The sequence below is a fragment of the Phoxinus phoxinus genome, assembly GCF_949152265.1.
Source record: "Phoxinus phoxinus genome assembly, chromosome: 19".
Lineage (NCBI taxonomy): Eukaryota > Metazoa > Chordata > Actinopteri > Cypriniformes > Leuciscidae > Phoxinus > Phoxinus phoxinus.
In genome coordinates, this window is record NC_136894.1 from 17,116,434 (window position 1) to 17,135,291 (window position 18,858).

The following is an 18,858-nucleotide window of genomic DNA, read 5'->3' on the forward strand; positions in this document are numbered from 1 at the left end:
CTGTTGCGGACCCACTCACACTTTGGCAAGTGATGAAAGCATATTTGTTACGTTAATATGGCAGTCTCTCAAAACGCAAGTGGTGATAGTTGGGCACAATCCACCCAGAATTGTGATTCAAATATTACATAATCATTTCTCATTCAAGCTTGGCATAGTACGCCAACATAATATGAACAGACCGACAACTAAGATAAAGGTAAAAGGAAGGAGTAAACTCTCCCTGTTCCAAAACATGGTGATCTACCAACCCAGATGTTTTTAAGCATCATAGGCTTGCAAAATGTAGGCATCGACATTCTAAAATATTTCATTTAGGCTAAAGTCTAACACCAGGTTCACACATACTCAGTTTGCAGTGCATATAGGCCTACTATACAGTTCCTATTACAGTATGTAGCCTGTATGTTGGAGATGCAGCACAGGCTCATTGTGCTTTCACATTTGATGTGTTTGCAGTGCGCAACTGATCCGCTGATGTATACAACAAACAACAACATTTTTTATATTTATATTTTTCAGATCTAGTTGTAACTGAAAATGGTTTGTAAGCATTGTGATTCTCGTTGTAGTACACAGTACAGTTATAATCTTTTATAGAAGTATTCACTTTTAACCTACAGGGGTCGGCAAACGCGCCGGCGTGTTTTGCTGTTTTTTTTCCCACATAGCAGCAACATAGACTTAAAATACTTTGTCATTTATGGTCATACAGACTTAAGAAATATGAAAAAAGCATGTCAATTTGCGTGTCAATCTATGTTTATATTTATGCGAACAATGCGCCGTCACTTTGATTCAGCAAGTGCAAAAATAGACTGAATGGAAACGACACTTCTGCAGGCGCACTGCTCCTGGAATGCATTGCTGGACCACATCCATGTGTGAAGGCTCTGATCTGTTAACATAACAAAACAAAAAATGCACCACATATGCACTGCAAACGGAGTATGTGTGAACCTGGCGTAAGATAACATATCATGTACAATACACTGATAAGGTAATCGCATGATGCATTGTAATGTTGGTTATGAATACATTTAGTTCGCAATGAAGAGTATATTAACATGTATTCGTTTTTTTTAATCTAAAGCTACTTACATTGCATTCAAAGTATGCATTTTTATAAGTTCATGGTGTACTACTGCCTGTGTAGGCAGTAATTGGGGAAGGTCACATTAATAGTAACACATCATATAATAATGCTCCTCATGTGAAGAAACTGAATACATGGCTAAGGCTGTATTATAGTCACTAGATAATTTTTGTAACTTTTTTACTAGAAATACTTTTTCATCACCGATTGTACCACGGGGCTGTTAAATACACTGGTTGATGAACGTTCAAATGTGTGTAATTATTTTTTAGGACACATGAAGTAGTTCCAAAGCCCCTTTAAACTGAATTTCCAAGGTTAGCAAAAAATAGCATAGTGCAGCTTTTACACTGGCAAGGGAACAAGAGGTCTTTTTTTGTGGATGTCAATGCAGGAAAGGCTTCAGTATGCTTTTGTGAGGAAACAACTTCTTTCATTGACAGCCTATTTTTGCTGATATTTAATTTATTTGACGTTTAAAAAAATGTTTTTGAAGTGAGCAGTATTTGGAGTTGTTTTATAGAAGTTTTTGTGACTAGTAGGGTTCAATTCAGGCAGCTGACTTCTTGTCTCACTGCCTTATAAGCCAATGACTTCACAGGGAGTTTTTTTGTGTTCAAAAGTTACTCCTGAAACTGATTTCAGACAGACTTCTCTGGCAGCATATGGTCTAATGATCAACAACAACAACAAAAAGAGAGAGAGCTTTGTTGAAAGTGAATAATTAATTACCACAATACTAACAGAAAAAAACAGACGCAACTTTCAGACACTCTTTTTTTACAGATTCACACACTCAGAATAGTGTGATATCATTAGCATACTCACACATATGGAAACATACACATGCACAGAAACCTGTTGTCACTGCTTCCCCGCATCTTTATCGATAAAATAGTTTTGCAACTACAAAGCTACAGTACATTACATTTCTCTGTAGCAAGGTGGTAACATCGCTGTTTTTAAAGCAGTTAAACTAACCGCTTTGCTATTAGTAAAGATGCTGCTGCCAAACACTGTTGATAGCCTTAGGTAATTCACACACTTAATTTCTCTCCATGTCTCTCAAATAGCCGCAAATTAATTGCTCAAGTCACCATTACTCTAAACACCATTGCTCTTATCTCTAAAATGGAATGAGATATGAAATAAATCAGTTCTACACACAAGAAAATTCTAAGGACAAAACCCTGACAAACATATTGATGTCTTAAGTGTGATAATCATAGTGTAAGCAGAATAATTGATAATGGGCCATTTAATTATTGTAAAATAATGCACACCAAGGCAATAATGCGGCCATAATGCAGAGTGGTCATACACCTCACATAAGTATTATAATCAATATAATAGTATTTATAAGAGCAATATAAGAGCATTTCCCAGCAAATTTCTATTTATTGCAATTTTTCTTTTCTTTTCCCCCCCTTATATTTTATGAGGTTTTGCAATGCATTCTGAAATTGCCTTATGTGTGAAGGATAAATGCTATGCTGCCTTCAATCTGGCTAATGAGAAAGCTTAGAAGACAACCTCATTTTGAAAATTCTTGACATCCAAAGCGTGCATATGATGCATAAATGTGTTCTAGGCTTCGGAACAGAGATGTCTCTGACCTTTTACTGCTCTTCTCTCCAAGGAAATGACAAAAATAGCATTCATGTACAATAATGTCAATAGAATTTGACAATAGAATGTCAAAATTCAGTGAACTTAAAATAAGACAAGCTTTTATTCAAGGCTGTTGCTCTGCACTGCCAGCGGTTGAGCGAGTGACTATTTTATGAAAGTTCTAACTACTTAATTTTATTGTTAATTAGTTTGTGAGTTCATCTTTATGAAGATACTGAAGAAGCGAAGTATATAGCAAAAAAAATAATGTGTTGTCATTATGGATATACTATACTATTAGCAGAATGTCTCTTTACTCTTTGTTTTTATATGTCATATTCTGTTATTTAGGTATTTATTTAGTCAATGATATTGTAATTAATGTCCGTACCACAGATGGTATAATGATGCACTTCCATCCCTGTGATTTTTCAAATGGCAATTTCTGCTTTTGGAGGCACCGCAGGGGCTTAAATTAATCGAGAGAGAGATTTCATGCTGTTCTCTGGAGCTGTTTGGAAATTGACTGCATTTATAAGTAGAGAAAATGGAGACACACAGACCCACAAAATCTGAGGAACGCGTTCAAAATGTCCGCCAGTTTTAGGTTGTGACATTCTTTCTCAAGTTGGTGACAAGTAGGCGCAGCTGTCATCACTGGACACTGAAGTGGTCAAATGCTGTGTTAACTGAAATGTTAAAATATCCTTTCTGATGCGCAGGCAGTTTTGTTCTGGGTTGAATAAAAAACAAAAACTGTTGTTTTTGCCAAAACTATTTGGAACGAGAAGTCCAACTTCAAGACTGATGGGCAAACTTTCAAAAATGTGGTGCTTTTAAGACACTAGACAGCGGCACTGCATGTTCTAGACAGCTCCCGTATTATTTTAGAGCTGAAATTATGTCAGTTTTGGCTAAATCAGTGCTATTTTCAAGGAACAGGAAGTCCATACGGCATAATATTTGTGAAAGGAGGAATTTCAGTCATGAAATTGGCTGTAAAAAGTGGGTTTTAAAAGTTCTAACGTAGTACCAACATTCTTAGCTTTAGGAGCTGGACCTCTCAGAATCTAACCATAAACAGCACAATTGCATCTCTGACCTGACCCCAATTTGCCAAAGACCCGGTCTGCTCTCGCTCCAAGGGCACCCCGGGTTGAGCTTCTTCCCCTGTGGCTTGTTCATGTGCTGCTTGATGCAGATAAACTGTCTCTTCATCTTCCTCCAACCCATGCGATACCTTTAGCAGATTAACATGCAGTAGTGTGCCAGCATTACCTGGCTACTGTTCTAATCTTATAATGCTCATCTGCTGTTTGAGATAATATGGTGTGCTGTAGTATTAGGTATTCGACTTGGCAAATTATATCCATATATTTTTTTAGTTTTGAAGATATTCAAATGTATTTTTTGATATTTATGTATTCGCTCTGAAATGAAATGAAATAGTGATATTTGTTTTTTGAGGAATAAATATTTCAGCCACTGTTGTTCAGATATGCACAACATTTTATGGTTAGTACGATTTTTTATTTATGTTTTTGAAAGAATTATTATGCTCAAAAAGGCTTATTTTACATGATCAAAAATACAGTAAAAAAACAACAACAACAACAACAGTAGCATTTACTGTTAATTTACAGTACATAAGTTTTCTATTTTAATATTAAAATGTAATGCATTCCTAATATATTACAATATATTAGGGGGGGGGGGATCCTTATTAATGTTGAAAACAGCTGCTGAATTTATTTGTGGAAAATATAAGAACAACATGTAAATGCACAGTAGAAAATGTAGTTAAATAATATCAAAACACAATACACACAGTAATAAATATTAATATTTTACTAAAACAATTTATGAAGAAAAAAATGTTAAGTGGAGACTTGTGTGATGACAAAAACATGGATCTACTATGGTGCACCTTCCCAAATATGCCACTGATATTTGCATTGGAGATTTAAACATATATTTCTTAGCGCTTAGAGTCAAAACATAATTACTAGTAAAGCACGGATTTACTTTTATACATTTATGATGTTCATTTTATTTATAAATATTATTGAATATATAAATTAAATTAAATATTTGACATTTTACCCAAATTAGCAGTGTTGTTATCTTAAAATAGTGTTTGAGTAGTTTCTTATTTATGTACATTTACAGTATTACTGATATTCAGCAAATTGATCTGATGTCATTTGCTTTTATCTCACAATCATTCATTAACTTTTTGTCTTCACTCTCAGTTGCCTGCAAGGACCATAAGCATGCTCTGGAGGTGTCCCAGCATGCCGAGGACATGGGGCTGATTCTGGGAGCCTGTGCTGGGGGGCTGGTTGTTCTCATCCTCCTGCTGGGAGCCATCGTGGTTATTGTCAAGAAAGGGTGAGCATGCGTGCACTCAGATCCATTTAAAATCAAATCCAATTCTATATTTTCTTCACAGTGTCAAAATTACACCAACAGCAACATCGTCCAGATACAGTCAAAAACTGTGCAGAAAACGCTTTAACACATCTTCAAAGGTTTAAATGATTGAATTAGAGCTGGCTCCGAATTCACAGCTGACATATTTGCTCAGACATGACAAACATATATTCCTCTGTTACCAAACTACATTATCTACTTTTCTTACATTTCTCCCTTCAATACTTCAATGTGATTGGTCAATCGTTGCATTCTGCCGTGTAATAAGTGTTATAATTAACAGTCAACCAGTCATTATTACAAAAAAATGTAGTATGCAAGTAGCCAGTAGTATGCAGTATCATACAAGTAAAATCACAGTGCTAGGGTTTATTTTATTATAATGGCTGACTGAAAGTTTGAAAATAGGTTATTGCTGTAAAAGTACATTTAAATTAAAGTTAAAACAAAAGTAGTAAATATTAATGCTGCATGTGAACAAAACCACAACATTAAAGCAGTTGTATCATATTTATATTATTATTATTATTTTTATTTTACCATGAGGTCAAATAATGTTAGTTAGTTTAGTGTCCTCTGGTAAAAATCGTATGGTCCCACATACTACAAAAACTATCTGCGGCAACAGTGTAAAAGTATCCCAAGTAGCAGGAAAACTGTGGACTTGGCAACACTGCTTGGAACTACCTGTGCATTAAACGGTTTTATTGCACACATTCCAGCCAATCAGAATCGAGTATTCAGAAAGACCATGGTATAAATATAAAATAATGTATAAAAACTGTTCTTTCACTGAAGAAATGCACCAATTTGTCAGCACTGAGAACTGCTCCCATCTGACGAAGTAACTCAAAAGCTGGGTTGTAACGCCAGGAATGGGATGAATGGGGGAGGGGTGTATTGTTTAAAAGGTCTGTGACATTGACCCAGCCACTAACCCAACAGCTAGGTAACACAAAAAACGACCCAACCCTGGAAAAAAAATACCCCAAAAAACGATCCAACAAGCCTTGACTACCCTACTATTTCTACTACAGTATATTACCAGCAAATGATTTTAGAGAGTTGTAGTAAAGCCAAGTACTGAAGCCAGTTGTGAAACGATGTGTTTTTGTATTTGTAATAAACTGGCATGAAGCTACAGACAGATCTTTATCTCAATATATTTGAGTCATAAGCATATTAACATGCCTGATCACTTGCCTTCCTGCTAAAACAATAGAGAATAGTGCTAGCAACGTCAAGGTCATGGGATTGATTCCCAAGGAATGCATGCCTTTAAAACGTGTATAGTTTGAGTTACTTTGTATAAAAGTATCTGCAAAATGCATAAATGTACTAGAAGCCAGGCTAACATACAGTATATGTTTTTTTCTCTCTCTCTCTCTCTCCCTCTCTCCTCATGCTCTCCAGAAGGGACATCTATTCATACCCTTACTACCCGTAAGTCATTCTCTCTTCAGGTTCCATTCTTTTCCCATCAGTCTCTGTTGTTTAGCTTTGATATGCTGAAGATTGGACAAACTCTCCAAACTATATTTTAGCATTCTCTCTCTTGTTTTCTCACGTTATCTTTATCTACTGTTATATTGTAATTTATGTGTGATTGTTCAAATTATGCTGCTTATGGAGAGGTGTGCTATTTGCTAAATTTTTTCCTTCAGTTAAATGGATAAAAAAAAAAAAAAAACATCCCCTAGGCTTACATTGGATGAAGGAGCCAATCACATCTAGAGACCAGAACATCATAGAGACTTTGGCCTCTTTTCAACTTTTCCCTAACTGGGAATTGTTGCTTGGCACTGCATTGTTTATTATGTATTTTCTCTTTTCCCTTTTCTCTTTCTCATTTACAGTCTTCTTTTTGTTGTCTCACTCTTGTCTTTCATACTTTGCAGCAGGAAGAAGGTGAACATAAACAAAGCTGTCATGACATATCGCCAAGAGAAGACGCGTAAGCTGGGGTCACTGGACTGCAGTACGACAGAGCACAGTACTCTGCAACAGGATGATCGTACCGCACACACCTTCATGGATTCACATAACTGCACTGCGAAGAGTGAGTACACAAACACATATGATAATATTGCAAATAATCCAGTGGCAGTAACTGGTTGACACATCAACATAGTAGGTGGCATTAACGCCTGTTGCCACCTGTCATAAAACAGAAAAAAAAGATGATGATTCAGTGCATAGTTTGTACTGTTGCACAAAATAAATTGCATGAAAGCGAGACACTGGAAAAAAGTTTGCTCGTCAGTGTGGGAGTTTTTTTTTTTTATTAATTAAAAATGACATCTCAGTCTGCATGTGCTGATCAACAGTAAGCTTTTGTACAGCCGTGGTTAAAGGGTTAGTTAAAAAAAAAATTTATTGACTCACCCTCAAGCTATTCTAGGTGTACAGTATATGACTTCTTTCAGCCAAACACAATCAGAGATGTATCAAAAAAATATCCTGGCTCTTCCAAGCTTTATAATGGTAGTGAATAGTAACTTGAAATAAAAATAGCACATCCATCCATAAAAGTAATCCATACAGCTCCAGGGTTTTAATAAAGATCCATATTTCTAACTTTATAAAACTATAATCACTGGCTTCAGGTCACGGCCATACGAAGAGGGAACTCTCGGCCAGAACTCAGTGTACGGACGTTATTTTCTTAATAATGTTATGTTTTGTCATTTTTCTTACAAAAACGCATCGCTTCGCTTCAGACGGCCTTTTTGGCCTTTATTAACCCCCTTGCGCCGTATGGTAAATAATGCCGAAATTACCAGTAAATTGACAAGCACAAACCTTAGTAAATCATCAATGATTAATTTAAAAACTCTAATCCTGTACATTTTACGTCTGAAAGGGAAACTCATACAAAAGGTCACCCACATAAATAACTGTATCCACGCATTTTCACAGCTAATTTTTCACTGCATATCTCAATGCATAATCCTGATAGTAGTTTTTATTGCCAAAAGAGAGTTTGCACTGGCGCAAGCTGTTAGTAAATCTGGCTCTATATATTCTATCCCCTAACTCTAACCCCACACCTAAACCTTCCCATCACAGAAAACTTTCTGCATTTTCACATTTTAATTTTTCATTGAAATTAGATTTTTAAGCTGTGTTCTTCATGGGTACCAAAAAGTGTCCCAACAAGGATTTCGGATATTGCCTTTTTTGTGGAGACATTTTGTCCCCAAAGCGTTGGGTTACCTGAACCACACACACACACACACACACACACACACACACACACACACACACACACACACACACACACACACACACACACACACACACACACACACACACACACACACACCACATGAAATGCATGTATTGGATGAGGGGTGAAAAAAGTTGTTGAGATGCCTACAGTCACAGTAGAGACTTAACCCTGTTTGTCTCCAGCAGTCATTATTTGGATATGGATCAGTATAATATATTTCCATATATTAAACATCCTCCCATTTGTCAATGAGTCTTGAGTCGGTGTGCTTATCTGTCCCCTGGAACAGATGAGTTTTGTTGTGTGCCGGTAAAGTAAAGGGCTGGCTTACTGTCTGTCTCCAGATGTCTGTGCTTATGGTGTACTTTATAATGTTATTTTGAACTATTCTATTCTAAAATATTCACCTTCAAACCTCTCACTTTAAAGCAAACTAGCTGTCATCTGGAACAGTATTAAGCCAGTTTGCTGGTAATAAATGTTGCTAATTCTAACACTATATGGCCGCTATTGTGGAAATGTGGCATGAAAGTAGTGGAAACAGTAGAGTACATTAATGCTCGTCCACTTTTTCAGTGTTGTTTGTTCTGGAAGTTAAGTAACTGGAAGTTACTTTGTTAAAGTGTAATAATCCAAGACTCAAGCCTATCAGAAACAAAGCAAATTGCAACATTACAAACTTTTATTTAAAGCAAAAGAACAAAGGTAGTACTTAGCGTCTGGGGAAATAACTGCAATCCCATGAAGCATTGCAAATTACATAATTGAATTAAAAAACAATAAAATATAAAACTATTAATTTAATGTTGCTGATTATATCTATAGAAACAATATATGTTATGTTTAATGCAAAATAAAGCATTTGACAACAGCAATGACGTACCTTGCTCATGGAAGAGATGAGGTTTAAGTTGATTGAATATCGCAAAGGATTTGGCAGTTCGGATAGGGTTTGGAAGATCATTCCACCTGAAAGGAACAGTTTATGAAAATGTTCTTGAAAGTGATTTTGTGACTTTGCAATGGCACCACGAGGCGCCTGAGGGAAGGGTACGGAGCCTCTGGTCATTCTGTATGCAAGCATCAATATCTTGAACTTGGTGTGAGCCAGTGGCCAGTGCAGAGAGATAAACAGAGGTGTGACGTAGGCTTTTTCATTATCAGAGAAACTTATTATTGAGTCAGTATACAATAATTTCCATTACCAGACAAGAATTTATCAAGAAAACTTTCCTGGGGAACATAGGTATTTAATTTGGGCTTGTGCTAGAGTTAAAGTTTCTGGCAAACATCCCTACATGGAGGGCAGATGTTTCAAAACTGGACCATTTTCATCAAATTGAACAACTTTTAACAGCCCCCCTATAACATATATGGCCCTGCAGTTTTACTTCAATTCACAGTCACTGCGATTCACAGTATCAGGAAGACAACTCACTCGGCCGTTACCGTCCACACCATCAGTAAAACAACTCCCACTGCAATTTGCAAGTTACCTTTGAGTGCACTGTAGCTTCTTCTTTGCTCCACAGTCTGTTTGTGTTTATCTTTCTCTCTCTTCTTTCTCACACTTCTCAGATGAGCAGCGCAGCTCTGTAAACGAGTCCAGCAGCCTGCTGGGTGGTTCTCCCAGAAGGCATTGCAGGAGAAAAAGTTCTCCATACCACACAGGGCAGCTCCACCCGGCTGTGAGAGTGGCAGACCTGCTCCAGCACATCAACCAGATGAAGACAGGAGAGGGGTATGGATTCAAACAGGAGTACGAGGTGAGGGTCCGTCGAGGTTATATAGGGGATTTGACAGGCAATTCAACAAATATATGCCTACTGGGTTCGATTTAAAAGGCAATGGCATGTAGTAATGGGAAACGGACTAATGAGTTTTATATCTTGAAGCAAAACTGTTATTAGCAAACTGCACAGCTCTATTATCTTATAAGTTATTTGAAGAACCTATTGCCTCCAAAGTGACTTTAAATACATCTATAATGTCAACAAAGATTTGTATATGTTTCCACAAAAATATTAAACAGCACAACCATTTTCAACATTGATAATAACAAGATTCCTGAGCACCTAATCAGCATATTATAATGATTTCTTTTTAAATGATCGCGTGACACTGAAGACTGGAGTATTAATAAAATTCAGCTTTTCCATCAGAGGATAACATAACATTTAACAGTTGTTTTTAATTGTAATACTATTTGACTATTACCGTTTTTACTGTATTTTGGGGCAAATAAATGCAGCCTAGAAAAACAACTTTTGAACTGTAGTCTCGCTATTAGCACTCATGCTAAGAAGTGTGTTTACAGAAATATGGATAGGTCCAGACCGTGACTCATACGCTCATGTCAGAATGTGACTCCAGAGTGTGAGCAAACCTTTCAAAGGTCTTTCATATCACCCCTTCAAAATTCAAAATATTCCACATGTATTAATAATACCTCCAGTTCTTCTTTGCTCTCACCATGCTTTCTCAATGGAATATAGATATTCTTTTTGAGTCATTAATCTGAGCTCACGAGGCACATGAATTTCTCCTCCAGAATCCATGCTTCTGGCTTTTTCTCTTTATTTTGGACCTGAAAAGGGACAGTGGCTGCTAGACGCTTGGGCTTCAATTTCTTAGAAGGGTGAAGAAGCCTCTGAATGGTTGCTGTGGCTGTGGCATGTGCTTCTGCTAAAAACCTCTTCAGTGTTTCTGCTAATGACATGTTCTCATGGTACTTGCTGATGGTAAGGTCATAGTTGGCCGTATGGTTTGTCTGATGCTCTAATGCAGACTACGTCCACTGCAGCTAAAGTCGAATACATATTACAAGACTGAAGCTCATCACTCTTTGATATTTTAAGTCTGTGACTAGTCTGCAACAAAATATGTAGAATCATAGCCAACTTGCAGCCCATGCTCGTCGCCCACACTCCGCTAGTATGCGCACCTGTGAGGCACACCGACTAGTTGACGCAAATACATTTTAGATGCTGACAGCTCATCTCAGCATCCATGTTTAGATGCGTGTTTGTTTTTTTTTTTTGTTTTTTTTTACAGCCTCAAGAATTCAGAGCAGTGGTTATCACTGTCAACAGTCATGAGCTCAGGAGTGACTTTCCCAAATTTGAATATGTGGCCCAGCATTCCCTTGTGAAAAAGACGTGTATAAAAGTACACCCTTTTGAATTATATAATTTTACTTATCAGGATATAATAAAAAATATAATATGGTCTTTAGCAGAATTAAGTAAACTAGTGCAAAGTGCCCGTGCAAAATACGTTTTTGTGTGTTTTTAGTAATTGTTGGTTTGGTGTGTTTGAGTGCTCATTGTTACAATTACACTGCAAAAGTTCAGTGACATTTTTATATGTGCATGGTAGAAAGCAAATTCTGATACTGACATAATGACACACAATAAATATGGAAAATTTAACCTCACGATTCAGGGACACAGTGAACTCTGAGAAAACGCTACGCTTGAGCAAACAGTTTGTGAATAGGGTACTACAAATGATTGCCGTGAATGAGACTGTGAGCACATTGAATAGGATATGTTTAGTTGGTGAATAGCATAGGCTACTATTACACAGTAGCAATAACGTTAAGTGCACCAGAATAAAATATAATATTCAGAAGTAAATAGTGTTGCTGACTTGGGGGCTGTTTACCACTTCATGCGTTTTCTCAGATCGGATAGCTATCTGATTTATCAAAACGATTCCATTTACACTTAGTCACATAAATGTGATTTCGCAGAACGAATTTAAATCCGATGTTCAATTCACCTTTGGCTAAGCCCCGCCCCCCTTAGTTACTGTTGCTACCTCCGACAACTTCATCTGGGCTCTGGTTTGGTATCAACATGGCTTATGCTGTGACAGCTCTTCCTGCGGAAATTTTATCAAACTTTTATAAAGCAGCAAATAAAGTGTCCGATAGAAGTAGGCAAAAGTGTCTGCAGTGTGCGTTTGAAGGCTTTATTCAAGACAAACGGTGAAACGCAAGCAACAACAAGGCATCCAAATAGAGGCAAAAGCATAACGGTCACAGTCAAACAATGAACCACAGCATATCCTAATGGAGACGGAGGCTGTGACTAACAATATCAGGAGAAACACTCATGCAAAGCTGGGTAGGTCTCTATTCACTTCTATAATCGTTATTATTTACAAAGCAAACGGACTACGCGAGTATAAAGTTGTATTTATTAGCAGCGTGTGCTAGCGTATCAACAATTAGGGCAGAGAACCGAAATCATGACCTAAACCAGCATAAAACTGTCTAACCAGTATAACTTCACAGTAAGGTTAAAAGCTAAATGTATCTTAGAGCACAAAAGTGTGTTGTTGATCTTGAGGGGTTTCGTTGACTGTGAGGACGTCCACAAAGTTTAATCCAAAGACGACACTTGTCAGTATTTAACTTCGGTTTTGGGAAGGGGAAAAAACGGACACCCCCTCCAACCTCTCTGGGAAACGCGTATCTGTGTTACAAATGCCCCAGGCACAACGTTTAACCATATTTTTTATAAAACGACGACGTAATAGCCTGCCGAGGTCAAAAATATGAGCCGCCTGCGTTGAAGTCAATGGAGCGCCGTGAAAAAGTGTCGGAGCCTCTGTGGGAGCTCGTTCTTGGCTGCGCTGTGATTGGTCAATCTACATTCTAGGGCGTGGCTTAGCCAAAGGCGAATTACCGCGCTATATTTAACACCGTGGCTGAACTAATAAATAAACAGATGTCACCTGAACAAAATATCCCGTTACAGTTTAGCAATGATCTCATGAACTTCTTCACTGAGAAAATAGAAAGCATCAGAACCACAATTGTAAACGTTCAATCTTCAATCGCGCCTTATAAATCAGCCTCAATTATCACCCCGCAAGAACAATTACAGTGCTTTACAACTATAGAACAAAAAGAGTTAAATAAACGTATCACTTCATCTAAAACAACAACATGCTTATTAGATCCTATACCAACTAAACTACTGAAAGAAGGGTTACCTATAGTGGAAGAGCCTCTCCTCAATATTATTAACTCATCTTTATCTTTAGGTCACGTTCCAAAAACATTTAAACTGGCAGTTATAAAACCACTCATTAAGAATACATAAACTAGCAAATTATAGACCCATTTCAAATCTTCCATTTATGTCTAAAATATTAGAAAAAGTTGTGTCCGCTCAACTGGGCTCTTTTTTGCAAGAAAATGACACCTATGAAAAGTTTCAGTCTGGATTTAGGCCGCACCATAGCACTGAAACTGCGCTCGTTAAAATCACTAATGATTTACTTTTAGCTTCGGACCAAGGCTGTATCTCAATACTAGTTTTACTTGATCTTAGTGCTGCGTTCGATACTATAGATCACACAATACTCTTAGATCGACTACAAAATTATACTGGCGTTCAAGGACAAGCATTAAGCTGGTTCAGATGATACTTATCTGACCGCTACCATTTTGTCTATTTAAATGGAGAAAAATCGATCATAACTTCAGTAAACTATGGAGTGCCGCAGGGATCTGTGCTAGGCCCTCTATTATTCTCAATATATATGCTGCCACTTGGAAATATTATAAGGAAACATGGAATTAGTTTCCATTGTTATGCTGATGACACTCAAATATATATTTCATCACGGCCGGATGAAAACGCTAAATTATCAAAATAGACAGAGTGTGTTAAAGATATAAAAGATTGGATGCGCATCAGTCATTCATGTTAGTGCTGGGCTAACGTATGCACCGTTATTGATACAGTTGATTGATACATGTGCACCGCAATACATTTGAAATATACAGTACACATAGGTTTCTTAATGGACATACTCTTGTTAAAGCTGATGGTGAGGAATTACATCTCATAATGTACCTCAAAATTTGTAATTTATAACTGAGAAACGTCCTGCTCAAGTCGTATTTTGTGAATCGCTCGTTGAACTCCTAGATTTGAGAAGCAGTCATCAGTAAAATGACGCTTGAGGGCATGTCAAGTTGTTTGTAGACAACATAGGCAGGCATTATGCAAATGTATTGTCTAGTGATGTAGAACCATCACACAGTGGGATTCGAATTACAAACTACTTGTATAGGCGATTTTCTTTTGTTTTGGGATGCAATAACTCTTTTTATCATGCACTTTCGACTTTACAACTTAACAGAACGTTTACATTCACAAACAGCTATATTACATACTGCATGAAAGGGAATATTCAAAAAAACATAATAGGGGCACTTGTATTGGGGGAAAAAGTATGGCTTGTTTAGAAGAGTTGCCAGGAGAAAGCCTCTTGTAAAAATCTCTAAAAAGAACATGGCAGCACTGCTTAGTTTGCAAAGTTGCATCTGAATAAACCACAAGACTTTTGGAACAATGTCCTTTGGACAGATGAGATCAAAGTGGAGATGTTTGGCTATAATGCACAGCGCCATGTTTTCCAAAAACCAAACACAGCATATCAGCACAAACACCTCATTCCAACTGTCAAGCACGGGGGTGGAGGGGTGATGATTTGGGCTTGTTTTGCAGCCACATGACCTGGCCACCTTGTAGTCATTGAGTCGACCATGAACTCCTCTGCATACCAAAGTATTTTTGAGTCATATGTGAAGCCATCTGTCCGACAGCTAAAGCTTGGCTTAAATAGGGTCATGCAACAGAACAATGATCCCAAGCACATCAGCCAATCTACAACAGAATGGCTGAAAAAGAAAAGAAAAGTGTTGCACTTACCCAGTCAAAGCCCAGAACTCCACTCAGTTGCAGGACCTTGAGAGTGCTGTGTATAAACAAATGCCCATTGCCCACAAAACGCAATGAATTGAAGCAACGTTGTAACAAAGAGCGGGCCAAAATTCCTCCATTCCTGGTTTGCGGTATGATAGGCACAGAACATTCATCATTCAAAAAGGGAAACTGAAAGAGCTAGGACTATGGATAATACAAACGGAAGACAAAACAGAACATGCTGTATTAAATGAAAACATCACAGATCAGACGAACATGGATAATGAGAAGATCATTCTGTGTGTAACCTCTTGATTTTGTTGTTTGCTTGCTTTCATCATTTCTGTTTTTCTTCTTGTGCACTGGTTTGCAAAGCTGAATGTCCAATCAGAGTGATCTCCTCCACCAATTGAACATGCCCAGTTCAACATGCCGGCGCGTTTTCCTCGTTTTTTTTTTCACATAGCAGCAAAATAGACTTAAAATACTCCCGTCATTTTTTGTCATACAGGCTTAAGAAATATGAAAAAATAAACTGTTAAATGTCTTCTTATTTATGGTTTCACTTAAAATCGAAATAAAACATTGTGCTTTTGTAAAATAAAGAAAGTAAACAGGGTGTGCTTTCTGCCTCTCCGTCTCCGTGAACTTTTTTTCTAGTGCACGTCTCTAAACTTAAACAAAACTCAGCGAATACTATTCACTCAGACATGAGCTATATATCTCTATAATCATATAAGTGTGTAGTTTTAAATTATCGAATTCAAAACTAAAACAAATATTCTCTGTTTATGTAATCTATATAAAAAGAGAGAGAGATCAGCCGTTCTCATTATCGTTCTGGCACCTCATTACTCTGCTAATTTGACACGCCCATGGAGCGCGCGCGCTATTCAAACGCAGATGATCTGATGCAACACATGCAAACCAGTCAACGCCCACAACAGCTGGATAACACACTCGCTGTGAGGAATAATAATATCGTGATAATCCTGGAAATTTTACCTCAAACGTGCTGGAGTAGCCTAACAACGGATCCAGCTGCAGATCAGTAAGTGCTTTGTTCTAATCGCGATATGAAATGGTGTCTGCAAACCGCAAAAGACTGTTTAAATTTGAATCGCGTTTCTGTGTTTGAATGAATGCACGGCGCATATGCATGTTGTTGTTTACTACAGCTCGTGCGTGTCTGTGTGTGAATTAAACTATCTATATTGCCTACTGAGATGAGTAAAAATCGACTGAATATGTTGAAATAAAATGTCTTTGTATAAGCAACATATTAAACTGTAAATTAACATTTATGCCCTAATATATATATTATAACAGACGATATGTTACAGACGAAATATGAAAGACAACATTTCGTTTTGGATAGATTATAAAGTTTTTACTGCCACATCAAAACCTAATTTACAAGGTGCAAACAAAATCTTAAAAGGTCAATATAAGCCTTCTCTTTAAATTATTTTTGTGTTTTATTAGTGACAAATTTGGGGAGAGGATATTGTACCTTGGATATTATACAATTTGCAAGCATACACAGTTTGTGGAAAAATACGATGTTTCCAACTCTGAACCAATTCTGTAGTAATATATATATGATAGCCATGTTCGTGCTAAATATAGTGTAATTACACCTTTGCCATTAATAGGTTTATAAGCAACTGAAAAAATACAAATATCAGGTCATGTCAAAACATCTCAAGGACCCCAAAAACACCTTGGTCCCCAGAGGGTTAAAGAGGAAACAGTTTGCACCTGTTGTTAGGTGACGGCTGTGTAGAATATTTCTGCTAAATGGATAGTGTTGCTCATCCTTACTTTTGTATTTTGTTTTTTGAACGTTTGGTTTTATTTCCAAAGGGTCATCACAGAACAGCCATCTTTTTAAGCAGACTTGGGTATGGTTCGTGGGTTCCTTGCCCAAATGCTGCCCTTGCAGACTGTGCAAAAGGGTGCATCACAGCCTTTTTAATGTGGGACACCCTATAGGCCGCAGGTACACATGAGACTAACTAGTACACCACTGTGCCATTTGGGAAAGCCCAATGTGACATGGAATTTTGGAATAAATGGTCTCTCTCTATATATTTTAGTGCCCTTGAGGTCAAAGAACAGACTTTAAATGAACTAAACTGTATAGAGGCAGCATGTCCTGACTAGTATCTCCAGCTGCATTAAAGACAATATATACACATGCATATTATTTGTATTACTAACAAATACATAAATTGTAAATATAGACCTAAATATGTATTGAGCGTGGATCCAATCTTCACAGACATTTTCAACCAATCAGTCTGTGTACAGTACAAAACGGTTTGAAACTTTTTATTGTACCAGTAAAAAAAGAAAAGAAAAAGAAAACATGCATTAGTGATTACTGTAAAGTCACACTAATGTGAATGCTTTTTTCTACATATCTGGAATCAGTCACGTCTGCTCATTTGGATCCAGTTTGATAAGGAGGCCAGCAAATCAGTCTGTGATGTTGGTTAAAATGGCCAATTAAAATCTGCATCTAAGAGAAGCACAGAATATTGCTTGTGGACTTTAGCTTGCTTTTACTGAGCAAACTCATGGGCATGAATGTCTTTCTGACAAATTAGAAGCGGTATGTTCCAAAGAATTACTGAATTATTTCTGAAGGATCATGTGAAGATCCTCTGAAGACTGGCATAATGGCTGCTGACAATTCAGCTCTGCCATCGCAGGAATACAATAAATTTTAAAATATACTAAAATAGAAAACAGTTATTTTAAATTGTAATAGTATTTCACAATATTAGTGTTTTAACTATATATATATATATATATATATATATATATATATATATATATATATGTATATATATATATCATAAGAGACTTAAAAAACATTCCAGAAAAAAAAGATTTTTTCTAAAATGAAGCGCAGTTACAGCAGGAATGAAGGCTTACAGACCTTCTTAAAATTGTATATAAGGACAGCTACAGGTAAAGCCACAATAATCCAACAGAGTTAACTTTATAATCCATCTTAATTGGAGAACGCAATGAGCGGAATCCTGGAACATAAACGGTTCTGACCAATTTAGGACAGATTTACTCGCATGCGACTTGCATAAACAGTTTGGTAGCCTACACTTTGAAATGTTACCTTGTGAAAGCGTAGCGTCCCTGTTTCAGAACAAAGCAAATGATCTATGTGTCTGAAAATGTCCTACGACTTTTGAAAACATCATTGATTTCAGGAAACCACCCTCTGAGGTGATCAGAGATTCTCCAGTCAATGTAGAACTAATTCTGCAAATTATTCTTCTCATCTCACTCTAAGATGTGATGAAGAAAGAACATTACTTCTGTCAGAAAGCACATCAATGCATGTACTTCCTCAGATACAACCTTGTCTCATACAGTTCTTCAGAGACACCAGTGAAATTGTAATCGCTTCTTCTGTCATTGTTTGACTGCTAAAAGTGGTTCAAAAAACATACAGCATACTATTTATTTAGTGTCCTGATAAAGCAAATACTGCAATATTCCCTCTCTGGCTTAGCTCTACATGGCCAGAACAGTGAACCAGGCCACAAAGATTATTGAAGATTCTTTTCCGCCTTGGTAACTGCTTGTTTTAACAGCTTCCCTCTGGCAGACAATCCAACTAACAAAGACCAGCAGACACTGGCACAGCTTCTTTCACAACACTGTTTCCCCACAGATGCACATCCGTTACAGTAGTGTCTCCCTGAACTCTGTTCATATAGATTATATAA

The 18,858-nt window shown here is 37.1% G+C and overlaps 1 protein-coding gene across 7 annotated transcripts in view; it reads left to right on the forward strand.

Annotated features, from left to right (window-relative positions):
- Positions 1–18,858, forward strand: part of ptprua (protein tyrosine phosphatase receptor type Ua) — a 297,253-nt gene that overhangs the window by 234,829 nt on the left and 43,566 nt on the right. For all 7 annotated transcript variants that reach the window (XM_079591540.1, XM_079591539.1, XM_079591541.1 and 4 more), the window contains exons 14-17: positions 4,960–5,098; positions 6,554–6,583; positions 7,039–7,199; positions 9,951–10,138. In XM_079591540.1, coding sequence (XP_079447666.1) covers positions 4,960–5,098; positions 6,554–6,583; positions 7,039–7,199; positions 9,951–10,138 — 518 coding nt within the window. The remainder of the gene's footprint in view (positions 1–4,959; positions 5,099–6,553; positions 6,584–7,038; positions 7,200–9,950; positions 10,139–18,858) is intronic.